The sequence below is a fragment of the Mus caroli genome, chromosome 11 (genome assembly GCF_900094665.2).
Source record: "Mus caroli chromosome 11, CAROLI_EIJ_v1.1, whole genome shotgun sequence".
Lineage (NCBI taxonomy): Eukaryota > Metazoa > Chordata > Mammalia > Rodentia > Muridae > Mus > Mus caroli.
In genome coordinates, this window is record NC_034580.1 from 46,517,955 (window position 1) to 46,537,523 (window position 19,569).

General features: G+C 49.7%; 2 protein-coding genes across 2 annotated transcripts; one reads left to right on the plus strand and one right to left on the minus strand.

Moving 5' to 3' along the window:
• The first annotated feature begins 2,057 nt into the window (after positions 1–2,057).
• On the plus strand, positions 2,058–5,696 carry Nhp2 (NHP2 ribonucleoprotein). The gene is made up of 4 exons (XM_021177822.2): positions 2,058–2,294; positions 2,399–2,468; positions 4,775–4,880; positions 5,338–5,696. Exons 1-4 carry the CDS (start codon positions 2,135–2,137, stop codon positions 5,461–5,463), a joined length of 462 nt encoding a protein of 153 aa, XP_021033481.1. The 5' UTR covers positions 2,058–2,134; the 3' UTR covers positions 5,464–5,696.
• Positions 5,697–6,253: 557 nt separating this feature from the next.
• Rmnd5b (required for meiotic nuclear division 5 homolog B) lies at positions 6,254–18,741 on the minus strand. The gene is made up of 10 exons (XM_021176663.2): positions 18,405–18,741; positions 12,333–12,518; positions 10,715–10,860; positions 10,456–10,596; positions 9,479–9,579; positions 9,215–9,381; positions 8,196–8,361; positions 7,047–7,149; positions 6,799–6,953; positions 6,254–6,716 (listed from the first exon to the last, which is right to left on the minus strand). The coding sequence occupies exons 2-10, from the start codon at positions 12,469–12,471 to the stop codon at positions 6,653–6,655; spliced, it is 1,182 nt and encodes a 393-aa protein (XP_021032322.1). The 5' UTR covers positions 12,472–12,518; positions 18,405–18,741; the 3' UTR covers positions 6,254–6,652.
• Between the last annotated feature and the right edge of the window lie 828 nt (positions 18,742–19,569).

Consider the following 19,569-nt stretch of genomic DNA (forward strand, 5'->3'; position numbering starts at 1 on the left):
AGTGCTGGGATTAAAGGCGTGCGCCACCACGCCCGGCATATTTAAACCTTCTTAACCATATATCTATGGAATTTCTATTTAGTACTTTTGGATTAAGGTGGGCCTCAGGTAACTAATGTCACACAGAAAACAAAACCCACCGATGATTGAGTCCACCCTGCAAACAGAGAGATACCAGACACAGCTAGCGGTAACTTCAGGGCTTTCCAGAAGGTGGCGATATAAGAAAGGTAGTAGATTAGGACAGAAGCTGCCAGACCTCCTCCTCCACCACCACCACCGGGCAACTTCTGGGGAAGATGGAAGGCTGACCATCAAAGCTTGGGCAGTTGGAGGGGCCACCTTTCTCCCCTGTCATAATATAGAGGTATCCTCCTAACCCCTGTCACAATGTATGGGCATGTGCAGACCTAACATCAGAAGACAGGTGAGTCTCAGAAGTCACCCTATCTGTCTCTGTAAACTAGGTCTCCCTCAGATTCAAATCAGCTGGCAAATATTAAGCATTTGCTGTTTAAATACTTGATTTCCCCACCATTTAGTAATCGCTTACTGAGACATATTCAGGTCTCCCTAAAACCTAAAAAAGAGAGATGATTAGTCTTTACTAGGCTACCCAGTGTTCCTCCCTCCAGCAGCCTTCCCTGGTCCTGTCTTTCTTGGCAATTCAGAGAATGTATCCCAATCTGGCATATTCTGGTACTCTTGCTGCTGTCCAAGTGATGGCTTTTAGTGGCTGGAAATCCTACGCAACTATCTCACAGGTCTCATAGTTGTCAACGAGGGATAGGTAAGTTCTCTGTGTCCTTCACAAAACGAAGATCTAAATGTGGGCCTGATTTTTGGCATCTGGCACTCAGGATCCTCCTTCATATTCACCCTTACCAGCTTCAGTCCCTCTCTGTCACAGGGCTGAGGTCCCCATTTCCTGTTGCTCCAGGGTTCTCATTAGCTAGCTGGACTCTTCATCCAGCACATGTCACCTTCCTTCCTACCTTTCTGGCTTTTCAGATTTGCTTTTAACATTTAAGAATTTTTGATTGATTTATTTCCTGTGTGTGAGTGTGTTGCCTGAATGCACATCTGTGCAGCACATGCATGCCTGGGGCCCTTGCAGATTAGACATTTTCAGATCCCCTGGAACTGGAGTGGGTTTTTTTGTTTCTTTGTTTGGGGTTGTTTGTTTGTTTTGGGGGTGTTGTTGTTGTTTGTTTGTTTTTCAAGACAGGGTTTCTCTGCATAGCCTTGGCTGTCCTGGAACTCACTCTGTAGACCAGGCTGGCCTCAAACACAGAAATTTGCATGCCTCTGCCTCCCAAGTGCTGGGATTAAAAGGCACGCGCCACCACTGCCCGGCTTCTTTTTTTTTTCTTTGCGTTTTTTTTTTTTTGGAGACTGTTTCTGTGTAGTCCTGGCAGTCCTGAAACTCGGTCTGTAGGCTAGCCTCAAATTCAGAGTTCCTCCTGCCTCTGCCTCCCAAGTGCTGAGAGTATGTATGCACCACTACTGCCCAGCGGAAGTCACTATGTAGACCAGGCTGACCTAGAACTAAGAGATCCACCTGCCCCTGACCTAGGACTAAGAGATCCACATGCCCCTGCCTCCCCACTGCTGGGATCAAAGGTGTGCGGTTTATAGTTTGTGCAACAAGATCTAGGAGGGGGAAAAGAAAATATGAAAAATTTTTCAGGTGCACCAGGCTTTACCTAACCAGCAGCACCAGGTCACAAGGCACAGTTGCTCAGGGGACACACTCCCGTTGAGTATTTTCCTTCCACCGGCTCCTCTTCAATCTCTCCGGGCCCCGCCTCTTTCCCTTTGGGCTCCGCCTCTTTCCCTTTGGGCTCCGCCTCTCGGCCCCAGGCCCCGCCCCTTTCCCTCTGGAACCTGAGTTCTAAATTCGGCTTCCCTGGGATTCCCGCCGTGGAAATCCAAATCCCGTGCTTAGATTGACCTTTAACTCCGCCTCCATTTCCAAAATCCCGCCCCCAGAGATCTACTTAGAGATTGGTCGGTGCAGATTATTTCGTTTCCCAATTGGTCACAGGGTAGAGCCACTTCATAACCCGGAAGTGATGTCGGAGGCGGCGGCCGCGTGGTTCCTCTATGCCAGGACAGAGTTGGAGTTGTTAAGATGACCAAAATAAAGGCCGCTCCGGAGGAGTCCGAGGCGCAGGCGGAGGGCTGCAGCGAGGAGCGCACGTACAAAGAGCTGCTGGTCAACCTGAACCCCATCGCGCAGCCCCTGGCTTCCCGCCGCCTGACGCGCAAGCTCTACAAGTGCATCAAGAAGGGTGAGGCGGGCGCGTGGCGATCGCGGTCCGGGACTGGTGGCTTGGGCGGCCCGGGGTCGAGCCTCGTGAGCGAGGTGTCGGCTCACGCTTCTCTCTCTTTGTAGCTGTGAAGCAGAAGCAGATTCGTCGCGGGGTGAAGGAGGTTCAGAAATTTGTCAACAAGGGCGAGAAAGGGTAAGAACCCGGCTTCCTCTGGTTTTTAAGTTTTGTGTGGTTTTTATTTTTATATTCCAGTGCCGGGGATTGAACCTAGGGCCTTGTGCACGGTACACAAGTACTAACGGCACTAAGTTTAGCTTATTAACTGGTTAAGAAGAAATTCCACCTACTCAATAAAGGTGAAGTTGACCGACCAGTCTAGCAGTCAACTCCCTTCACTACCAGTAAATGGAACTCCCAGTAAATGACAGGGAAGAGCATAGGCATCCAGCCCGTGTAAACTAGAGTCCTGATCGTTCACTCTGTAGAACGGCACAACTTTTTCAGGCTCTAGGCAACGTGCTATATGTAGAGACATTTTTCCAAATAGGGCAGGGGAGAATGCGGGCTAGCTTCCGAAGTATAGCTAGTTCAAGGCCGTCGTGGTCTATGGACAGGTCTCAAACAAAACTCCCAAAAGGAGAGAATGATAAGCCAGTGATAGGCCTTTAATCCCATCAGAGGCAGATCTCTAAGTTTTCAGCCATGACTATGTATAGAGACCCTGTCTGAAAACAACAACTGAGGAGAACGAATGAATGAAGGTTTATTTGGGGTGAGGGGGTGGAATCCTGAGAAGTGTAGGCTCTTGGACAGGGCACTGTAGTGGTTACACAATGTAAGTGGTTACTCCTTTTAAGTGTATGACTGTTTTGCCTGCATGTATATGTTGGTGCATCACTGGTGCCCTTGGCAACCAGAAGGCAAGGTGTAAGGTCCCCTTGGACTGGAGTTAGAAATGGCTATGCATCCCCGTATGCCAGCTCTCCAGCCCTCGTGGGCTTTCTTTCTTTTTTTTTTTTTTTTTTTTTTTTTTTTTTTTTTTTTTTAACAGGGTTTCTCTGTGTAGCCCTGGCTGTCCTGGAACTCATTTTGTAGACCAGGCTGGCCTCGAACTCAGAAATCCACCTGCCTCTGCCTCCCAAGTGCAAGGATTAAAGGCCTGCGCCACCACGCCTAGCTCTTCTTCTTTTTTTTCCCCTCGTGGGCTTTCTAAGGTAGGTTTAGGGTTCTCAGAACAGAGTGAAAGCTGAGGTGTGACATCGAGGGAAGAATTAGGAGAGGCAAGTCAGACTTAGTAAGCTGTTATGGCCCAAGGCAGGTGATGGGCAGGAGCTACATCTGAGGGATTTGAGAGACAGTGACATATAATGACTTTGCATGCTAGTTTGGGCTGTAGTGTGTGACTGCAGACAGACAGTGGAGGAAAACAAGGTTTGTGTGAAAACATCTGAAGTGTGGTTTTTAGATACCTTTTATTACGTGTGGGTGCCTGCTTGCTTGCATGTGTATGTGCACCAGTGGACAACTTAGAGAGCTGATTCTCTTCTACCATTTGGGCCCCTGGGATTGAACTCAGGTGGCCAGGCTTGGCAGTGAGTGTCCTTACCCTCTGAGGCGTCCTGAGTTGACATGGAAAATGCCCTGGACATGCTCTGCTGAGCTATTCTACAGGTAGATGTTTTGGTAGGGCAGATGGGGGCTGGTAGCTTCAGGTGGCCCCTGGCACCATGATAGGTCAGGAAGGCAAGGAGAAAGGGACCACAAAGAAGGACAGCAAAGGAACAAGCGGAAAGGACCAGCCCTGTGCCAAAGGGAACGGAGTATGCAAACAGATTTTGTCTCCCACCCTTACAGAACATCCTTCCTTCCGGGCGGATCTTCAGGACTTCTGGGTCTGGTACACTGATGACAGCTCTCAGCCATGGTTGAGGGCCCTGGCAAGCTTTCTCTTGGGACAGAGCCTGTGTGTTACTCAAACACTTAGGTGTGATCCCTGCCAGTCCTCTCAGCTTTGTTCTCTGACCCCCTACCCCCACCCCCACCCCAGTTATCTATTACAGAAGGCAACCAGCCCTTCAGTACTACCCTTGGCCTTATTCTGTCCCCACACCTGCCATTCTGGGATCCTCATGGCACTCAAGTCTCTGTTCAAGGGTCATCTCCTGGTTGGAACATAACTGACTCTAAGGAGAGCCGAGTTCCTATTTCATGGTATCTCTCCCATACCTCATCTGTCCCAGCACTTCACCTCTAGTCACATTCAGTGGCATTTACATGCTGTCAAGTAGAGACCATGTCCCCAGAGGAATGCATTTGCCAAACATGACTTTATACTCCTTTCAGAAGTTGAAGGCTAGCATTAAGTGTGGGGGTCCTTGGTTGGGGTGGGGCATCTTATTGGACTCTGTGCCCTCACAGCCAGGCTGGAGGTAGCTCTTACAACTGAAGGGGAAGGAGACGGAGTAAAGGAGAACTGATGGTGCCTTCTCTCGTTGCAGGATCATGGTTTTGGCAGGAGATACATTGCCGATTGAGGTGTACTGCCATCTTCCAGTTCTGTGTGAGGACCAGAACTTGCCCTACGTCTACATCCCCTCTAAGACGGTGAGAAGCTCATGCCCACCCTACCCCATTCCCATCTTGGCCCTAGGGAGGCTATTTGAGGAATTATCTCAGGTGTTGGAATTCTTAGGTCTGGGTGACTTGCTTTTCTTTTTGAGATGGCATCTCAGCTAGGACTAAAGTGCATACATAGCACATGGCTAGCAGGCTTCCTTCCTGTAAGATGGGAATCGTCTGTATGCTAAGAATATTTGAACACGTGTGAAGGGTGTCAGAGACTTATATAACAGGTACTGCCCTGCCTACAGGGATACCCTCATAGGCCATGTGGGAATATTCAGTATTGGCTTGGAGGACCATGGCTTGAGAGCTTAGTGTACATGATGTACATTTGCACACCTGAAGTATTTTTAAATGTAATGTTTACCAACGGGGCATGGCTGTGTGTCAGGTTAGGGTGTGACTCCTGTTCCCAGCAGCTCTCTTCTCTCCTGTGTAGGACTTGGGTGCAGCCACGGGCTCCAAGCGTCCCACTTGTGTGATCATGGTGAAGCCCCATGAAGAATATCAGGAGACCTACGACAAATGCCTGGAGGAGGTGCAGGCACTGCCTACACCTCTGTGAGAGACTTGGGCTGCAACCCAGCCCCTTTCCAAGAGATCTGGCTGGCTGCAGGCAGCTGCCCACCCTAACAGCATCTCCCAGATTGCTTGCTGTGTGAGTCTTCCCAACAGCTCCAGCAGCTGTTGTTGGAGCTGGAGCCTGCATCTCTGCCATCATTGCCATCTCCTCATGAGCTTTGATGAAGACAGTTCCAAGAATATGGGATAGAAGTAAAATGCTAAGGCGAAAATGTGGCAAGTGTGTGGGTGTTCTTGAAGTTGGCAGGAGGAGCAAAAGCAGCCTTTCAGCACAGAGCCTCAAGGGTGTACCTGGCAAATGTTCTGCACCGTCTCTACAGCCCACCTGTCTTCAGTTCCCACTCTAGGACAGTTGGGGTGAGGAGACGAGGGCCCAAACCCCACTTCACACACCTCCAAGAGCCTTACATACTGATAGAATTAGTTTGCCCATCCACATAGTAAGTTTTCAGTAGGACAGCCCCAGGTTCTGGGGCTGGAGAGATGACATGGCAGGTAAAAGCATTTTCATAGTTCCTAACATGCACATGGAACTCACAACTATCTGTAATTCCAGTTACGGAAAACCGAAACTGGCTTTTAAGGGCACCAGGTGGCAGACACACTGGATTAGGATGCAGAATAACCAAGTTGACTCGGGTGAGTTTGGGCTTACTAAGGTCTTACACAGTACATGGGGTCTACCCAGATCTGCTATCCTAGAGCTTCCCCAGCCAGAGATGCTGCCACCAGACCATGCCCAATAGCTTATAACAAGACCATGCAGTCATTGGTAAGGAGAAGGGCTATGAATATATTTGCTCAAAATTATAAAACAGCATTCAGTTCTAACGGGTTATTTACAGTGGAGAATGAATGGGTAGATACAGTTGAGACTGTACAGTAGATGGAAGTGGGCCACAGCTGGAAACCCTGTGACGGCAGGAGTAAAAAGATGTCTGCATTTGATGACCAGGGCCTTTGCTGCTCCGTCTGGACAAGTGTAAACAGAAAGACAGCAGGGACAGAGTAGCCAGTCCCCCTTGAAGGTAAGGAGGCATAGGCTGCTTCACAGACAGCCTTCCCTGGCCTCGGCCTAGGCAAGTTGGTCTGAGAGGCATCACAGTCTGCTGAAGCCAGTCCCTCCACAAAGGCCCATGGGTGGAGCACACCTTCTAGAATGTTCCTTGGAGTCAGAATATGATGCGTTTCCCATCTGCTGGATTCTGTTCCATGGGACAGTAGGGACACTTTAGCCTGCAAGGAAAGGCAAAAGCAAGAACGTCTCAGGGCTGGCCAGGAAAGCCAGGCCAGGATGGAAGCAGGCAGGAGAACTTACTTTCCTCCATTGATGAGTTTGTTGAGTGCATCTCTGGAGATGACGTGGCCACAGATGAGCTTGATGGGGGGGTTGGAATCTGAGGTCTGCTGTCGCAGGATAGGGCATGCGAACACCGAGTGGTACCAGCACTTCATGCCCAGCTCTATCTCAATCTGGGAGCAGCAGAAAGCTGAGTTAATTAAGTTCTTGTCTGAGCCGTGTGCCCAGCACCTGCTTCTTCGGTACCCTCCCCAGCCTGCTCTTACCGGCAACTCATCCTTGTGACTCCACACCCCAGTGCACTGCCTCTGTTCGATCACAGCTTTAATGTTCATCAGCACCGGCAGCGCCACACAGCCAGACGCAAAGCTGAGGAAGAGAAGCAGCTGGGATCGCACACAGTCCCAGATAGGACTGGGGACAAAAATTTTCAAGTGGGATAAAGTCAGATTAGCCCTTGAGAATACAAAGTGTGCTTATGTATGTGTGTGGACCGCATGCATGGCTGTGGAGGGTCGGCTCTCCTGGAGCTAGCTAGTGAGTTTCCATGTGGGTGCTGGGAGCCAAACTCAGGCCCTAAGCAAGAACAAGTACTGTTAAGCCTGAGTCATCTCCGCTGCTCCTAAAAAGCCACTAGCAATGTACATAGATAGGTATGTTGAACTCTCTATTTGCTCTGGTATACCCCCAAATTTGAAAAGTTCTAGTAAAGAAATCCGCAAGCATATGAAGTGCTCTTGTGGAAAGCCCCTGGTTTGGGGGACAGTGTTCAGTTGAAAGAGCCAGAGTCTGCCTGTTTAACCAGCTCTGTTACTGTGGTACAAAGTAAGAGTGCCAGCAAAGACATCTATGAGTTGACTGGGTAGCAGGGAGCCCACTGGCTGGAACCTTGGGTTGTGAGTACAGTACAGCTCTGCCCAATGCCTGCCTAGGGGCTGTGGTGACCTGATTCCACAGCAACAATGTAGGCAAGTACAGCCTGTTCTCTACATTGACAGCTGTCGCCTACGGTGAAGTCACTTTCTGGGGCCAATCTAGGTGCTCTTTGTTCCTTTAAGAGCCTACAAGTTAGCTCATGGCAAAGCTCCACCTTACCTGCTAAGCTGGGGTAAGAGAGTCTAGCTTGGGCTTGCTGTGAAGTGAGCAGAGACCACTGCAGTGCAGAGATGAAGCAGTGACTCAGCACTCTTAGGGAATGCTGTCTTAGGGAGGTTGAGAGGGTGGCTGGATGACTGAGTAGTGTAGTTTCCCAAGGGAACCGTGCAGGAAAGATGGGCCCTGTGACTGTAAAGACAAGCAGTGTCTATCTCAAGGAAAGATGGTGAGCCAGCTTAGGTCTGTGAAAGCACAGGGAAGGATCATTGTTGCCCTTCCTGCCATTCCCCTTATGCTGACCTCAGGTGGCTGGGATGTACCTGACACTAAGTGGGGACTCCACTGAAAGTCCCAGGAGGGAGCATGCATCCCGAGTGAAGGTCTCACAGATCTCCGCCCAATGGCTGTTGTCTAAGAGGTGACAGTAGGGTGACTTCTCCAAGCCCAGCCGCAGGTACACCAGACTGCCCATCATTACCTGGATCTCTACAAGACAATGGGATGACAGTTGAGGGAAGGCAGAGCTCTGGGCCACTCCTCAAGGAGCCACAGAGCTGCCAAGCCCTCTAATGTGCAGAGGAGGGCATCTACCGGCTGCTGGGAACATGGAGGCAGGTGGGAAGGTGGCTGTTCCTGGGCTCTGGCCTTCTGACTACATCACAAGCATGGCTCTGCTTGGCACAGAAGGTCACCAGTCACTCTCCCCCACGTTTTTTGAGCCTGGTCTCTATATATAAAGCTGACTATGAAAACAGTTGTCAGTCAGTGGTAAAGAAGTGTTGATAAAGTGAGGTTCGAACCCTTGGTATCACACTCACACTCTCTCACACACATATACACACACAAATAGTATCACTGCTTGGTTTTGGTTTTATAATTTTTATTTTTTTAAATATTATAGGCTGGAAAGATGGCTCAGGAGTTCAGAGCACTGGTCACTCTTCCAGAGGTCCTAAGTTCAATTCCCAGCAACCACATGGTGGCCCATGACCATCTATCCTAACGTCTATTGCTCTCTTCTGCAGGCATGCATGCAGGTAGACCACTGTGTAGGTAATAATTGTATTTCACCTTATGGTCTCTAACTCTTGAGTCAGGTCTTGCCATTGCCACGCTAGCCTATACTAGTATGACTAACATACACTAAAGCTGTCCTCCTGCCTCAGCTGTGCCTTTGCTTTGGACTTCACTTTAGAGGCAAAAGAGAGTCAAAAGTTTCTAAACTGTGGGGAGGCATCTTTCTGGTAAGAGACTATCTGTGGGTACAAAGACAGGCCACCCAACATGTCCAAACACAGGCTGGAGCCTAGCCCTAGCCCCCAGCACCCTGGGCACTTACCTCTTTGGTGTAGCCGAGCAAAGGGCTGGAAGTGCCGAGCATAGCTGAGGGCCTCCAGCTGCTTCTCGGGGCCCCCAGCTAGGAGGCGGATAAAGTGCAGCCGGTGCAGCTTGAACTCCAGGGAGCTGTTGAGCTCCAGCAGGCGCTGCCTGTGAGATACAGCCCATCTGGGGAGAGACAACACAGTGCAGTGGGTAGTGGCTACAGAGGGCCCTAAGACAGTGAATCCCTAAGGCATGGCTGGAATGAGTCAGGCACCCTTACTCCAGCGCAGGTCCTAGGTCTTGCTCGTGCAGAGCTTCCAAGATCCGATTCAACTCCAAGAAGGGCTGCTTGAAGTCCAGGTCCACATTCAATGTCGATTCCTGAGAAAGATGCAAGGCAGTGTCCCCAAATCCTTTCCATATTAAAACTTCAATTCCTGGGAAAGATGCAAGGCAGTGTCCCCAAAATCCTTCACATATTAAAACTTCCTCAGCCAAAGGTTGGCTGGAGAAAGGCAAGGAATTGTGGTCTGCTGGTAGCAAGAGCCCCTGTTGTTCGCTTTCCATCCTGCAGAGGCTAAACATCATCACTGGGCAGACAGAGTGTGACTCTGCATAGTCCCCAGACCTGACACTGAATGGCCTACCAAAAAAAAAATGACTTTAATTCACCTAATTACATTAAGGCAAAGACTCCTGTTAATCGGCTATATATCACTTTGCTAATCCCCTAAATACAAAAGGAGAGCAAGCCTTGACTCCAGCAGGCAACAGACTATCTAACTAGCAATCACTAACTTTGTTTTTTATCAGATACACTTAGAGCTACCTCCTACTTTGTAGTAGGAGAATCAAGTTCCTTTGTAAAATAAATATAAAGAATGTCAGTGACTAGTATACAAGAGGCCCAGGCACAGTGGCAACCCCAGGGCTTGAGAGGAAAAAGGAAGATGGGTGGGAGGTTAACCTGGTCTATTCAGCCAGACCTTATCTCAGAAACACAAGAAATAGGATGTGGTCACACCACTTGAGAGGCAGGAGGATTTCTGTGAGTTTGAGACCAGCCTAGCCTACATAGTGAATTCCAAAACAAAAATAGTCAAGAATACCAGGAACTGGCTGGAAAACTAGCAGATGAATGCAGTGGGCTGGGCATGGTAGTAATCCCAGAATTTAGGAGACTGAGAAATGAGGCTAGCCTGGGTTACATAAGCAAGCCTGTCTCAAACAGCAGGAGATAAGTGCCCTGTGCATTACCTGGCACAGCTCCTCTGCTACACTGAGCATGCCCTGCTGGTACAAGTGCTCTACGATGGCCATCTGCAGGATCTGCTGCTGTTTCTCACGGGAGTCCCACACGGCATCCGAGACCACGCCACAGATCTCAGAGTCGAAGTTCTGACAGAGGAGAGACCAGTTTGTGACTCAGGCACTCATACATGCATTCCTGCCAAACCAGTACACATTAGCTCTGTGGTGTTCCCACTCCTAGACCTTGGACCACTCACACACTCACCCTGTCAATGGCTTTGCCCACTCGGGAGACGCTGCTGTGAATGTCCTTATGGTCGGAAGCCAGTTTCTGGACTGTGTCTTTGATCTTCCGACAGCACTGGGACATCACAAGGGAGAGCGTGGCTGAGAGAGGGGTCCCTTGGAGAGCTGTGGAGATAGCAGACTGTGTCAGGAGCAGGAGGCAGATCGTGGGCAGCTTCTGCAGTAGCCTGTCTGCTTCCTACTACATGTCAGTGTGGCAACCCAGACCCAGAGGACAGCCCTGCATGCCAGAGTTAAACACCTGCTTCCAGTCTGTGCCCAGCTGCTTACTTTTTAATCTCACTGTGTAGCTCTGGCAGCTCTGGAACTCACTCTGTAGACCAGACTGGCCTCTAACTCACAGAGATTCTCCTGCCTCTGACTCAAGAGTGCCAGAATCACCAGCTTCCGGGTACTCAGATGTTGGGGACTTGGAAATTGCCATGTCAAACAAGCCACTAGTTTGTTTACTTATTTTTTTAAAGATTTATTTACTATTATATCTAAGTACACTGTAGCTGTCTTCAGACACACCAGAAAAGGGTGTCAGATCTCATTATAGATGGTTGTGAGCCATCATGTGGTTGCTGGGATTTGAACTCAGGACCTTTGGAAGAGCAGTCAGTGATCTTAACCACTGAGCCATCTCTCCAGCCCCCTTGTTTACTTATTTTTAAGATTTTTAACAACTGCAGGGTGTGGTAGGATACACCTTTAATCATAGCACTTGGGAGGCTGAGGCAAGTGGAGTTCTAGGCTGGCCTGGTCTACATAGTGAGTTCCATAACAGCCAGAACTCTGTAGACAGACCCTGTCTCAAACAAACAAAAAGATTAGTTAGTTAGTTGCACAGGGGTTGAACTGTTGGGGGACAGAAGATGATACACATATGTGCCCTGATGCACACAGGAGATGTGAAGACACCTTCCATGAGTTTCTCTCCTTCCACCATGTGGGTCCCGGGATTCAGGTCGTCAGGCTTGTCAGCAGGTGCCTTGTACTTGGTGAGCCATCTCTCTAGCCCACAAGCCAGGACCTTGGTGACTTTATTTTCTCAGCTATAAAAGTCTAGGTTTCTGTGAATGACGACTTTGCAGCTATGTGCCTTGATTTTATCTTGTGTATTTATTGGCTGTGTGCAGGCTTTCCTATGAACCAGCAGATTAAACTCAAAGGTTACCCTGACCCAGCAATTCCACTTCTAGGAGAAATGGAAACACAGAAAGCCATGTGTGGAACTCTTCAGCATTCTTCAGGATAGCACAGAAAGAGCAACAAGCCAATTTCCACCCACTAATAGGTACAGAATCCCACACCTGCATACCACAGGCTATCGGTCAGCCATAGCAGATATGATGTGCTGATACATGTGACAATAGAAATGAGCCCTAGGAACACCATCCCCCCAGAATAAATACATAAGACTGTGAAAACAAACTGGCAATGTTAGTGGTTTCAAGTCATTAATCATTTGTCAGGTTTTCTGAAGGAGCGGAAGCTTCCTTTACTACCTTCAAGGAAGCCCAGGGATTCGTGTCCACAGCTTCAGCACCCAGTAAGTAGCCCGTGCTCACATGGTCCCCGGGATGGCCACCCACCTGCACTGGCCAGCTCGGCTCTCAGCTGGCCCACGTAGTGCAGCAGCTCCTCCAGACTCTGCTCGCAATGCTGCCCATAGGTCAGGAACTTGTGCAGGACCTTGTCTAGCTCCCTCTCCACACAGGCACACTGCTCCATGGCGGCCTCTGCCTGGTGACGTCAACTGGGTCAGGCCAGTGTGGATCCTGGTGGGGTGGGGTGGGGTGGAGGGGTGTTATGCTTCCCATAATCTTTCTTCAGATCCCCTCACCCCTCCTGAATAATAATAAATCAGTTCCCCAGCTAAACAAGGACAGGGTTGTTTTGTATTGTGGTCACGAGCACACTGTCAGCTGGGTGTGGTGATGCACGCCTTTGATCCTAGCAGAGGCTGGTGAATCTCTGTGAGTTCAAGGCCAGCCTAGTCTACAGATCGAGTTCCAGGACAGGGCTGTTACACAGAGAAACCCTTTCTTTTTTTTTTGGAGACAGTGTTTCTCTGTATAGCCCTGGCTGTCCTGGAACTCACTTTGTAGACCAGGCTGGCCTCGAACTTAGAAATCCACCTGCCTCTGCCTCCCGAGTGCTGGGATTAAAGGCGTGCGCCACCACGCCCGGCTCGAGAAACCCTTTCTTGAAAAACAAAAACAAAAAGACAAAACAAAACAAAATTACTGTTTCCAACTTTTCGCTGTTATCTTTGTATTTCTTGTATGTGTGCGCGTGGGTGCCAGAGGAAGTCAGAGGCAGACTTCTGATCGACAGGCAGTGGTGGTGCATGCCTTTATCTGTGCGAGCTCTATGACAGCCACGGCTACACAGAGAAATCATGTCTCAAATCTCCTCCCCCTCTCTTGGAGCTGGAAAGCTGCTCCATATGGGAGCTGAAAACCAACTGGTCCTCTGCAAGAGCAGCAAGAGCTCGTGACTACCAAGCCATCACTCCAGCCTCCCTTCCTAATGCACAGAGCCACCGAGAGTATCATCGTTTTAGACTGGGTTTTTCATTTCTCTGGTCTGAAGCTCACCAACTGAGTGAGGCTGGCCGGCCGGCCAGTGAGCACCAGAGAGCCTCTGGTTTCCAGCTCCCTAATACTGAGATTACAAGTGTGAACCACCACACCCAGCATTTCTTTAGAATGCTTTATTATATTTTATGTGTGTGGGTGTTTTGCTTCATGTACATATGTGTACCGTGTGTGTGCAATGTCTGAGGAGGCCAGAAGAGGGTACTGGATCCCTTTACAGGTAGTTATGAGCCACCTTGTAGATTGGAAAATCAATCCTGGACCTTCTAAGTGCAGCCAGTGCTCTACCTGCTGAGCTATCTCTCCAATCCCAACAACTGGCATTTTTTTTTCTTTACAGGATTCTGGGTATCATATTCAGGTCTCACAGACCAACTGCTTCAGAGGCTGAGCCTCTGACACACCCCCAGTTCCTTTCTTACTCATGGCATCCTCAGCAGGCTATATGTCAGAACAGCTTAGGCTCACACTGCATGAATTTTCATATGTTCACTATAGCCACCTTCCCTTTCAGTTGCTGGAACTGGGTTTTCATGTACTGCAGGGAGCTAAGCCATGAAGGGAGAATGCGTGTTAATTTCAAGGACAGTTTGGGAATACCTGCCTATTGTGGGAGCTGTGTGCCCTACTCGGCTGTCTGCCTACCGACAGCTCCTTGTATGTGAGCAGCCAGCACCCTTGCTCTCACAGCTCGAGTCTGGAGCATGATGTGGCCTCTCCATGGTGGAGTCCTCCAGCCCAGCTCCCCTGTTGCTGCAGGCAGCTAGCCCTCGCCTGACCTATCTGATGTCCTCCACTCTCACTCTGCACCCTTAGTTCTCATCACTGAGTGACTGACAACCTGGGTTCTGCCTCCCTGCCACACCAGATGCTCTCTTGCTCAGTTATACCATGAAAGTTGTATACGGTAGTTGTGTATGATATGTATGCCTGTGTGCATGTGTCTGAGTACAGGCACATATGTGCATACCACAGTGTGAGCACAGAGGTCAGAGGCCAGCCTCGGATGTCAGTCTTCTTCTTCTATCTTGTTTGAAACACGGTCTCTTTCTTGTTCACTACTGTATATTCCAAGCTACCCTAGGCTCGGGAGCGTCCAGCAATTGTCCTGACTCCGCCTCCCATCTCACCATAGGAATTGAACGAACGCTGGGACTAGCCGTCCTCTACCATGCTTGGTTCCAGAACGTGAGTTCTGGAAATTCAAACTCAGGTCCTTATGCTTGTATAGCAAGCAACACTGAGCCAGCACCCCAGCCTAGAGTGAACGCCTTACTTCACCTCCCGCTCACTGCGGGCTCCTCCCCTCCACTCTGCTGCCCCTTTTTTGAGTAGCCTGCAACATGGAGTATACAGATACTCCCCAGAATGCCAGCAACAGAGTAGAGCTTCTGCACCCACACACAGGACTAGAAATAGAACTGAGTTATGTGTCCCTCTAAAGGGATCAATGAAGCCAGTTCTCTCAAAAGTGGCATCACAGGAAGCCAGTGTCCATGGTGACCCTGGGATCTTCCCACTTCCTGTACCCTCCGAGTCCCACAGGCACCACCCATCTTGGCTTTCCCAGTTCAAGCCTACTTTATAGTCATCATCTCCTTCCCAGATGGTGACAAATGACAGGGAAACAGTGCTGGGCCCTGGCTGATACCATCTGACACACTAAAACTTGTGATCACACTGGCCAGAGAAATCAGACCCCCAAAGTCAGACTCTACAGTTATATCATGGATAAAATGTAACAGGGACTCCCACTTAAAATGATATAGTTGTTTGGCTTGGTAATAGCTACCATTCCCCAGAGGCTCATTATGTGCTAGGCTCTGCTCCAGTGACTTCACCCATTAAATCACTCACTTCTCACAACACTATGAGGTAGGTACAGTTATTAGACCCACTTTGCAGCTGAGAAAATGAGACCCGGGAAAGATAAAATAAACACCCCAGGGCCACTCAGCGGGGGAGTGGAGGAGTGGGGACGGAGGAAGCCTGGTGTCTGGTTCTAGGCTGAGGTCTTCTCCTCAAGTACTTTGCACAACAGGCCCAACAGAGCTGGTTGCTGTCCCAGCAGGAAAAGACAGCTGTGTGTGAGGACCACTGGGATAAACTCATAGGGTCTCTCAGCTATGANAATAGGAAGGNTTTTTTTTTTTTTTTTTTTTGGTTTGTTTTGGTTTTTTGAGACATGACAACAGGAAGTTAACTGGAGCAAGCACAAACCACCAGCTAGGTAAGATAGCAAGAAAAATATGACGGCCAAGAGAGTCTGGTTAACAGAGTTACAGTTTTTCAAAGATTAACATGGCTCAAGGACAGGACCTCATCGTGGTCAAAATGACTGGCTTTGCCAGATACCAACTGATACCAGGACTATCAGAGGGAGGCCTTGAAACTATGAACAAAGTTGAGGATGAGCCAGGACAGTGCTCAGTGGGTAACACTTGCCACCCAGCCTGGTGATCTGAATATGACCATGGGAACCACAGGTGGAAGGAGGGAGGCCTCACGGAGCTGTTCTGACTGCTCAGTGCATGCCATGGCAGTGAGGCCCACCGCCAGTAAGTAAAGAAATCATTTTTAAAGCAGAGGAAAGCCAGGCGTGGTGGCCTATACCTTTGAGTTTAGTGGCTGGGCGGAAGAGGCAGACCAACCACTTTTAGTTCCTGGCTAGCCTGGGCTACATAAGAAGAAACTGTATCCTGCCCGGCAGTAGTGACGCACACCTTTAATCCCAGTACTTGGGAAGCAGAGGCAGGCGGATTGCTGAGTTCGAGGCCAGCCTGGTCTACAAAGTGAGTGCCAGGACAGCCAGGGCTACACAGAGAAACCCTGTCTCGAAAAACAAAACAAAACAAAGAAAAAAAGGGAAAAGAAAAAGAGTCTCTGTACATGTCCAGTAGACAACTTTTTGCCATCGGGCAGAAGCCACATTCAGACAACTCTGTGCAGTCAGTTCTCTCGTTCCACCTTCATGTGGGTTCCAGAGACTGAACTCAGGTCACCAGGACTGTGTAACAAATACCTGTACTCACTGAGACATCTTGATGATGCTATTTTGTTGTTTTGAAATGGGTTCATGCTGGCCTCAAAGCCAAGCTTGCCCTCCCCCAGGAACCCCCACCCCGACTGAGCTGCACCCCAGTCTACTGTGCACTTGTTTGTTTTCAGATCTCTCTCTCTCTGTAGACCAGGCTGGCCTCGAACTCAGAAATCCGCCTGCCCCTGCTTCCTGAGGACTGGGAGTAAAGGCGTGCGCCACCACCCTGTTCCAACCTCAGCTTTTTGTGTTGTTTGAGTCAAGATCTCCCTAGACTGACCAGACCGCCCTTGAGCTCATTCTGTATCTCAGACTGACCCTGAACTTGGAATCCTCCCACATTAGCCTTCCGAGTAGCTGGAATTACACACCATCAGGAATGCATTCATTTTTAATCAATCTATTGATTTTTCAGGGCCAAGCCCCCACACATGCTGGACCAGTGCGGAGCCACCGAGGGTGTTACACCCAAAGCCCTCGCTTCTCTTCTTTATTTCTTTGCGCCCACTCACTTCCAGAAGCAGCCTCTTCACACCTCTGCCAACTCAAGTTAAACCCTGGCTCCCAAAAGGTCACCAATCACCTCTCTCTGAAATCCAGGCTGACCTTGAACTTACAAAGCTCCACCTGCTGAACTAAAGGCACGTGCTACATCCCTGGTCACATCCACCATTTTACACGGCTTCCTGGGCTCCAGCTCAGGCCTCTTCTCACGGCTCTATCTTCCTTGTGCACCCTTCTTTTCTGCATCACAAATCTGATGATCCACAAGCTCCTGACTGCTTCTTCAGATGTGTCTCCTCAACTGGACTAGCAGCTAAGCAAGGCCTGGAGCCTGGTCTCATCCCCTCCCTCCCTGCAGGACCTAGCCCATCACTGGGCTGAGTAGGCCTAACTGATTAAACAATACCTCCATTTCCTAGCCTTTGGCTAAGAAGGCCTGAATCAAAAAAGCTTCCAGTGGGTAGAAAGAGATATGAAGGAAATGTTAAAACTTCACACTAGAGGGGCTGGAGAGATGGCTCGGTGTTTGAGGACTTGCTGCTCTTGCAAAAAACCCAGATTCTGTTCTCAGCACCCACATGGCAGCCACAACTTCCCTGTAACTCCAGGTTCTAGAGACCCTGAAACCCTCTTCATCCACTGCATCTCGTGGTGCACAGACACACATGAAGGCAAGAGGTCCCCATACACCTAGAAATAAGAAGTTTAAAAAAAAAATCTGTTGGGTGTGGTGACTCACACCTTTAATCCCAGAATTAAGGATGTGGAGGCAGGCAGATCTCTCTGACTTCAGACTAGCCTGGTCTACACAGTGAATTCCAAGACAGCCAAGGCTATGTAGAGAAATGCTGTCGTCATCGTCGTTGTCATCATCGTCATCATTATAAAAGAAAATAAATAAATCTGAAGTTGGGTATGGTGGTGCATGACTTTAGTCCCCCCCCCCCCCAACACATGGGAGGCAGAAGCAGATGCATCTTTGTGAGTTCAAGGCCAGCCTGGTCTACTTAGAAAGCTCCAGGGCAGCCTAGGCTATAAGAGACCCTGTCTCAAAGACAACAAACAAACAAACAAAAGTTCTATTCAAACAAACTCCCTGGTTATGCTCATGTCAATGACTCTCCCCATCACTTGCCATACTTTACCACCACCGGCCTTTCTGTTCCAAGGTACATCCAGTTTATTTCTGCCTCTATCCTCTTCTCGGAACACTCTCTCACATCTTCCCATGGTTGGCTCCTTATCTAGGTCTCCACACACGTGTCATCTTTTCAAACCACAGTATCGAATGCCCTGTATTTTACCCTCAAACAAATCATATCCCTACAAATACTAGAAAGTTTCACATTATCACTTCTTCACCTAAAACTGAAAGGACAGGAAAGCCCACCATTTACCCTAGGGGCATGCCACGACCCCGACTTGACCCGCATTGTAGTGCAAAGACTGACAAACTCCTACTTATCCTCCCAGAGACCCTCCTGCACTGCCCTGCCGGGACCCCGCCACCCACGGCTGCTTACCTCTGACTCAGTCAGGTGCACTAGGACGGGACGTCGGAGTCCGGGCGACTCCTCCAGCCCTTGGAGGGTGTGGCAGACGACTGCTCCAGGCTTTGGTCGGGACGACCCGCACCCCGGGACCGGGAGCCCGCAGGCTGTCACCTAGTCTTGCAGCTCAGCCCGCTTCCGGCGCCGCTGTCATCGGAACCGGAAGGCGCGGCGGTTGCCTCTCGGGTGGGTCCGGGCTCGCCCATGCGTGGTGTTGCGGAGCGTGGGGAGACAGTGTGTCTCGCCCGCGGCTTTGCAAGGAGTGCCGAATGAATCGCTCGCCGGAGCCAGGCAGCAGTCAGCGCCTGCGCAGTGCCGGGATGCCCGGTCCTTGCGATCCGGAGCAAACCTGGGTTTCCGAGCGTCAGAACCACCGGAGGGTTGTCGCGAGTTTCTACCGGAAGTATTAGCTGGCGCACCTGGCCTAATCCGAGCCCCCAACCACAGTAACTAGGTCTTAAATGTCCAGGCTGGGATAGGGGACGCTGAGGCAGGACGAGCGCCGGGAGTTCCAGGCCAGTCTAGACTACAAAGCGACACTCTGGCTCAGAAAATAAACAAAGCTGGGTATTGTGGTACCCGCCTATAATCTTATAAGAAGATCAGAGGTTCAGGGATACAAAGTGAGTTAGGCCAGCCTGAGCTACGACAGAGAGAGGGGGAGGACAGGGGGAGGGTTAAAGTACACGCAGGTCCCTTGGTCCACCCCCAGCACCCGAAAAATAAACATTTTAAGAGACCATTACATGTATGTGGTCCAGTGATTAAGTATTTCCTGCGATGCTTTTTGAACTAGCAAATAATGTTTACAGGAAGAGTCTGAGGTAACGGGGAAAGTGCTTGCAAAATAAGTGTGAGGGACTGAGTTGAGATTCCAGGTACTGTTAGAGAGCTGGCTCGCACCTACTGGCGCGGGCCTGTAATTGCAGGACTGGGGTTAGCAGAGACTTAAGGATTCTTGTGTTTGCCTGCCAGCTAATGTAGCTAAAAAGCAGAGCTCTAGCAGATTCTCTTATTGATCAAGAGAATAAAGTGGAGAGTGTTCGAGCGAGACTCCCAAAATCCTTCTCTGGCCCTCACACACTTGTACAGGCAAGCACACCCACGTTCACATCACACACAATTTTTTTTTTTTTTT

What these genes read in the sequence shown, in the direction of transcription:
- Nhp2 (XM_021177822.2), top strand. Translation starts at nt 2,135, where the DNA reads ATGACCAAAATAAAGGCCGCTCCGGAGGAGTCCGAGGCGCAGGCGGAG. An exon ending in GTCAACAAGGGCGAGAAAGG is followed by an intron (nt 2,469 to 4,774) that starts GTAAGAACCCGG and finishes CTCTCGTTGCAG; the next exon opens with GATCATGGTTTTGGCAGGAG. An exon ending in TCTACATCCCCTCTAAGACG is followed by an intron (nt 4,881 to 5,337) that starts GTGAGAAGCTCA and finishes TCTCCTGTGTAG; the next exon opens with GACTTGGGTGCAGCCACGGG.
- Rmnd5b (XM_021176663.2), bottom strand. Translation starts at nt 12,471, where the DNA reads ATGGAGCAGTGTGCCTGTGTGGAGAGGGAGCTAGACAAGGTCCTGCAC. An exon ending in TAGCAGAGGAGCTGTGCCAG is followed by an intron (nt 9,580 to 10,455) that starts GTAATGCACAGG and finishes CATCTTTCTCAG; the next exon opens with GAATCGACATTGAATGTGGA. An exon ending in GACCTAGGACCTGCGCTGGA is followed by an intron (nt 9,382 to 9,478) that starts GTAAGGGTGCCT and finishes GTCTCTCCCCAG; the next exon opens with ATGGGCTGTATCTCACAGGC.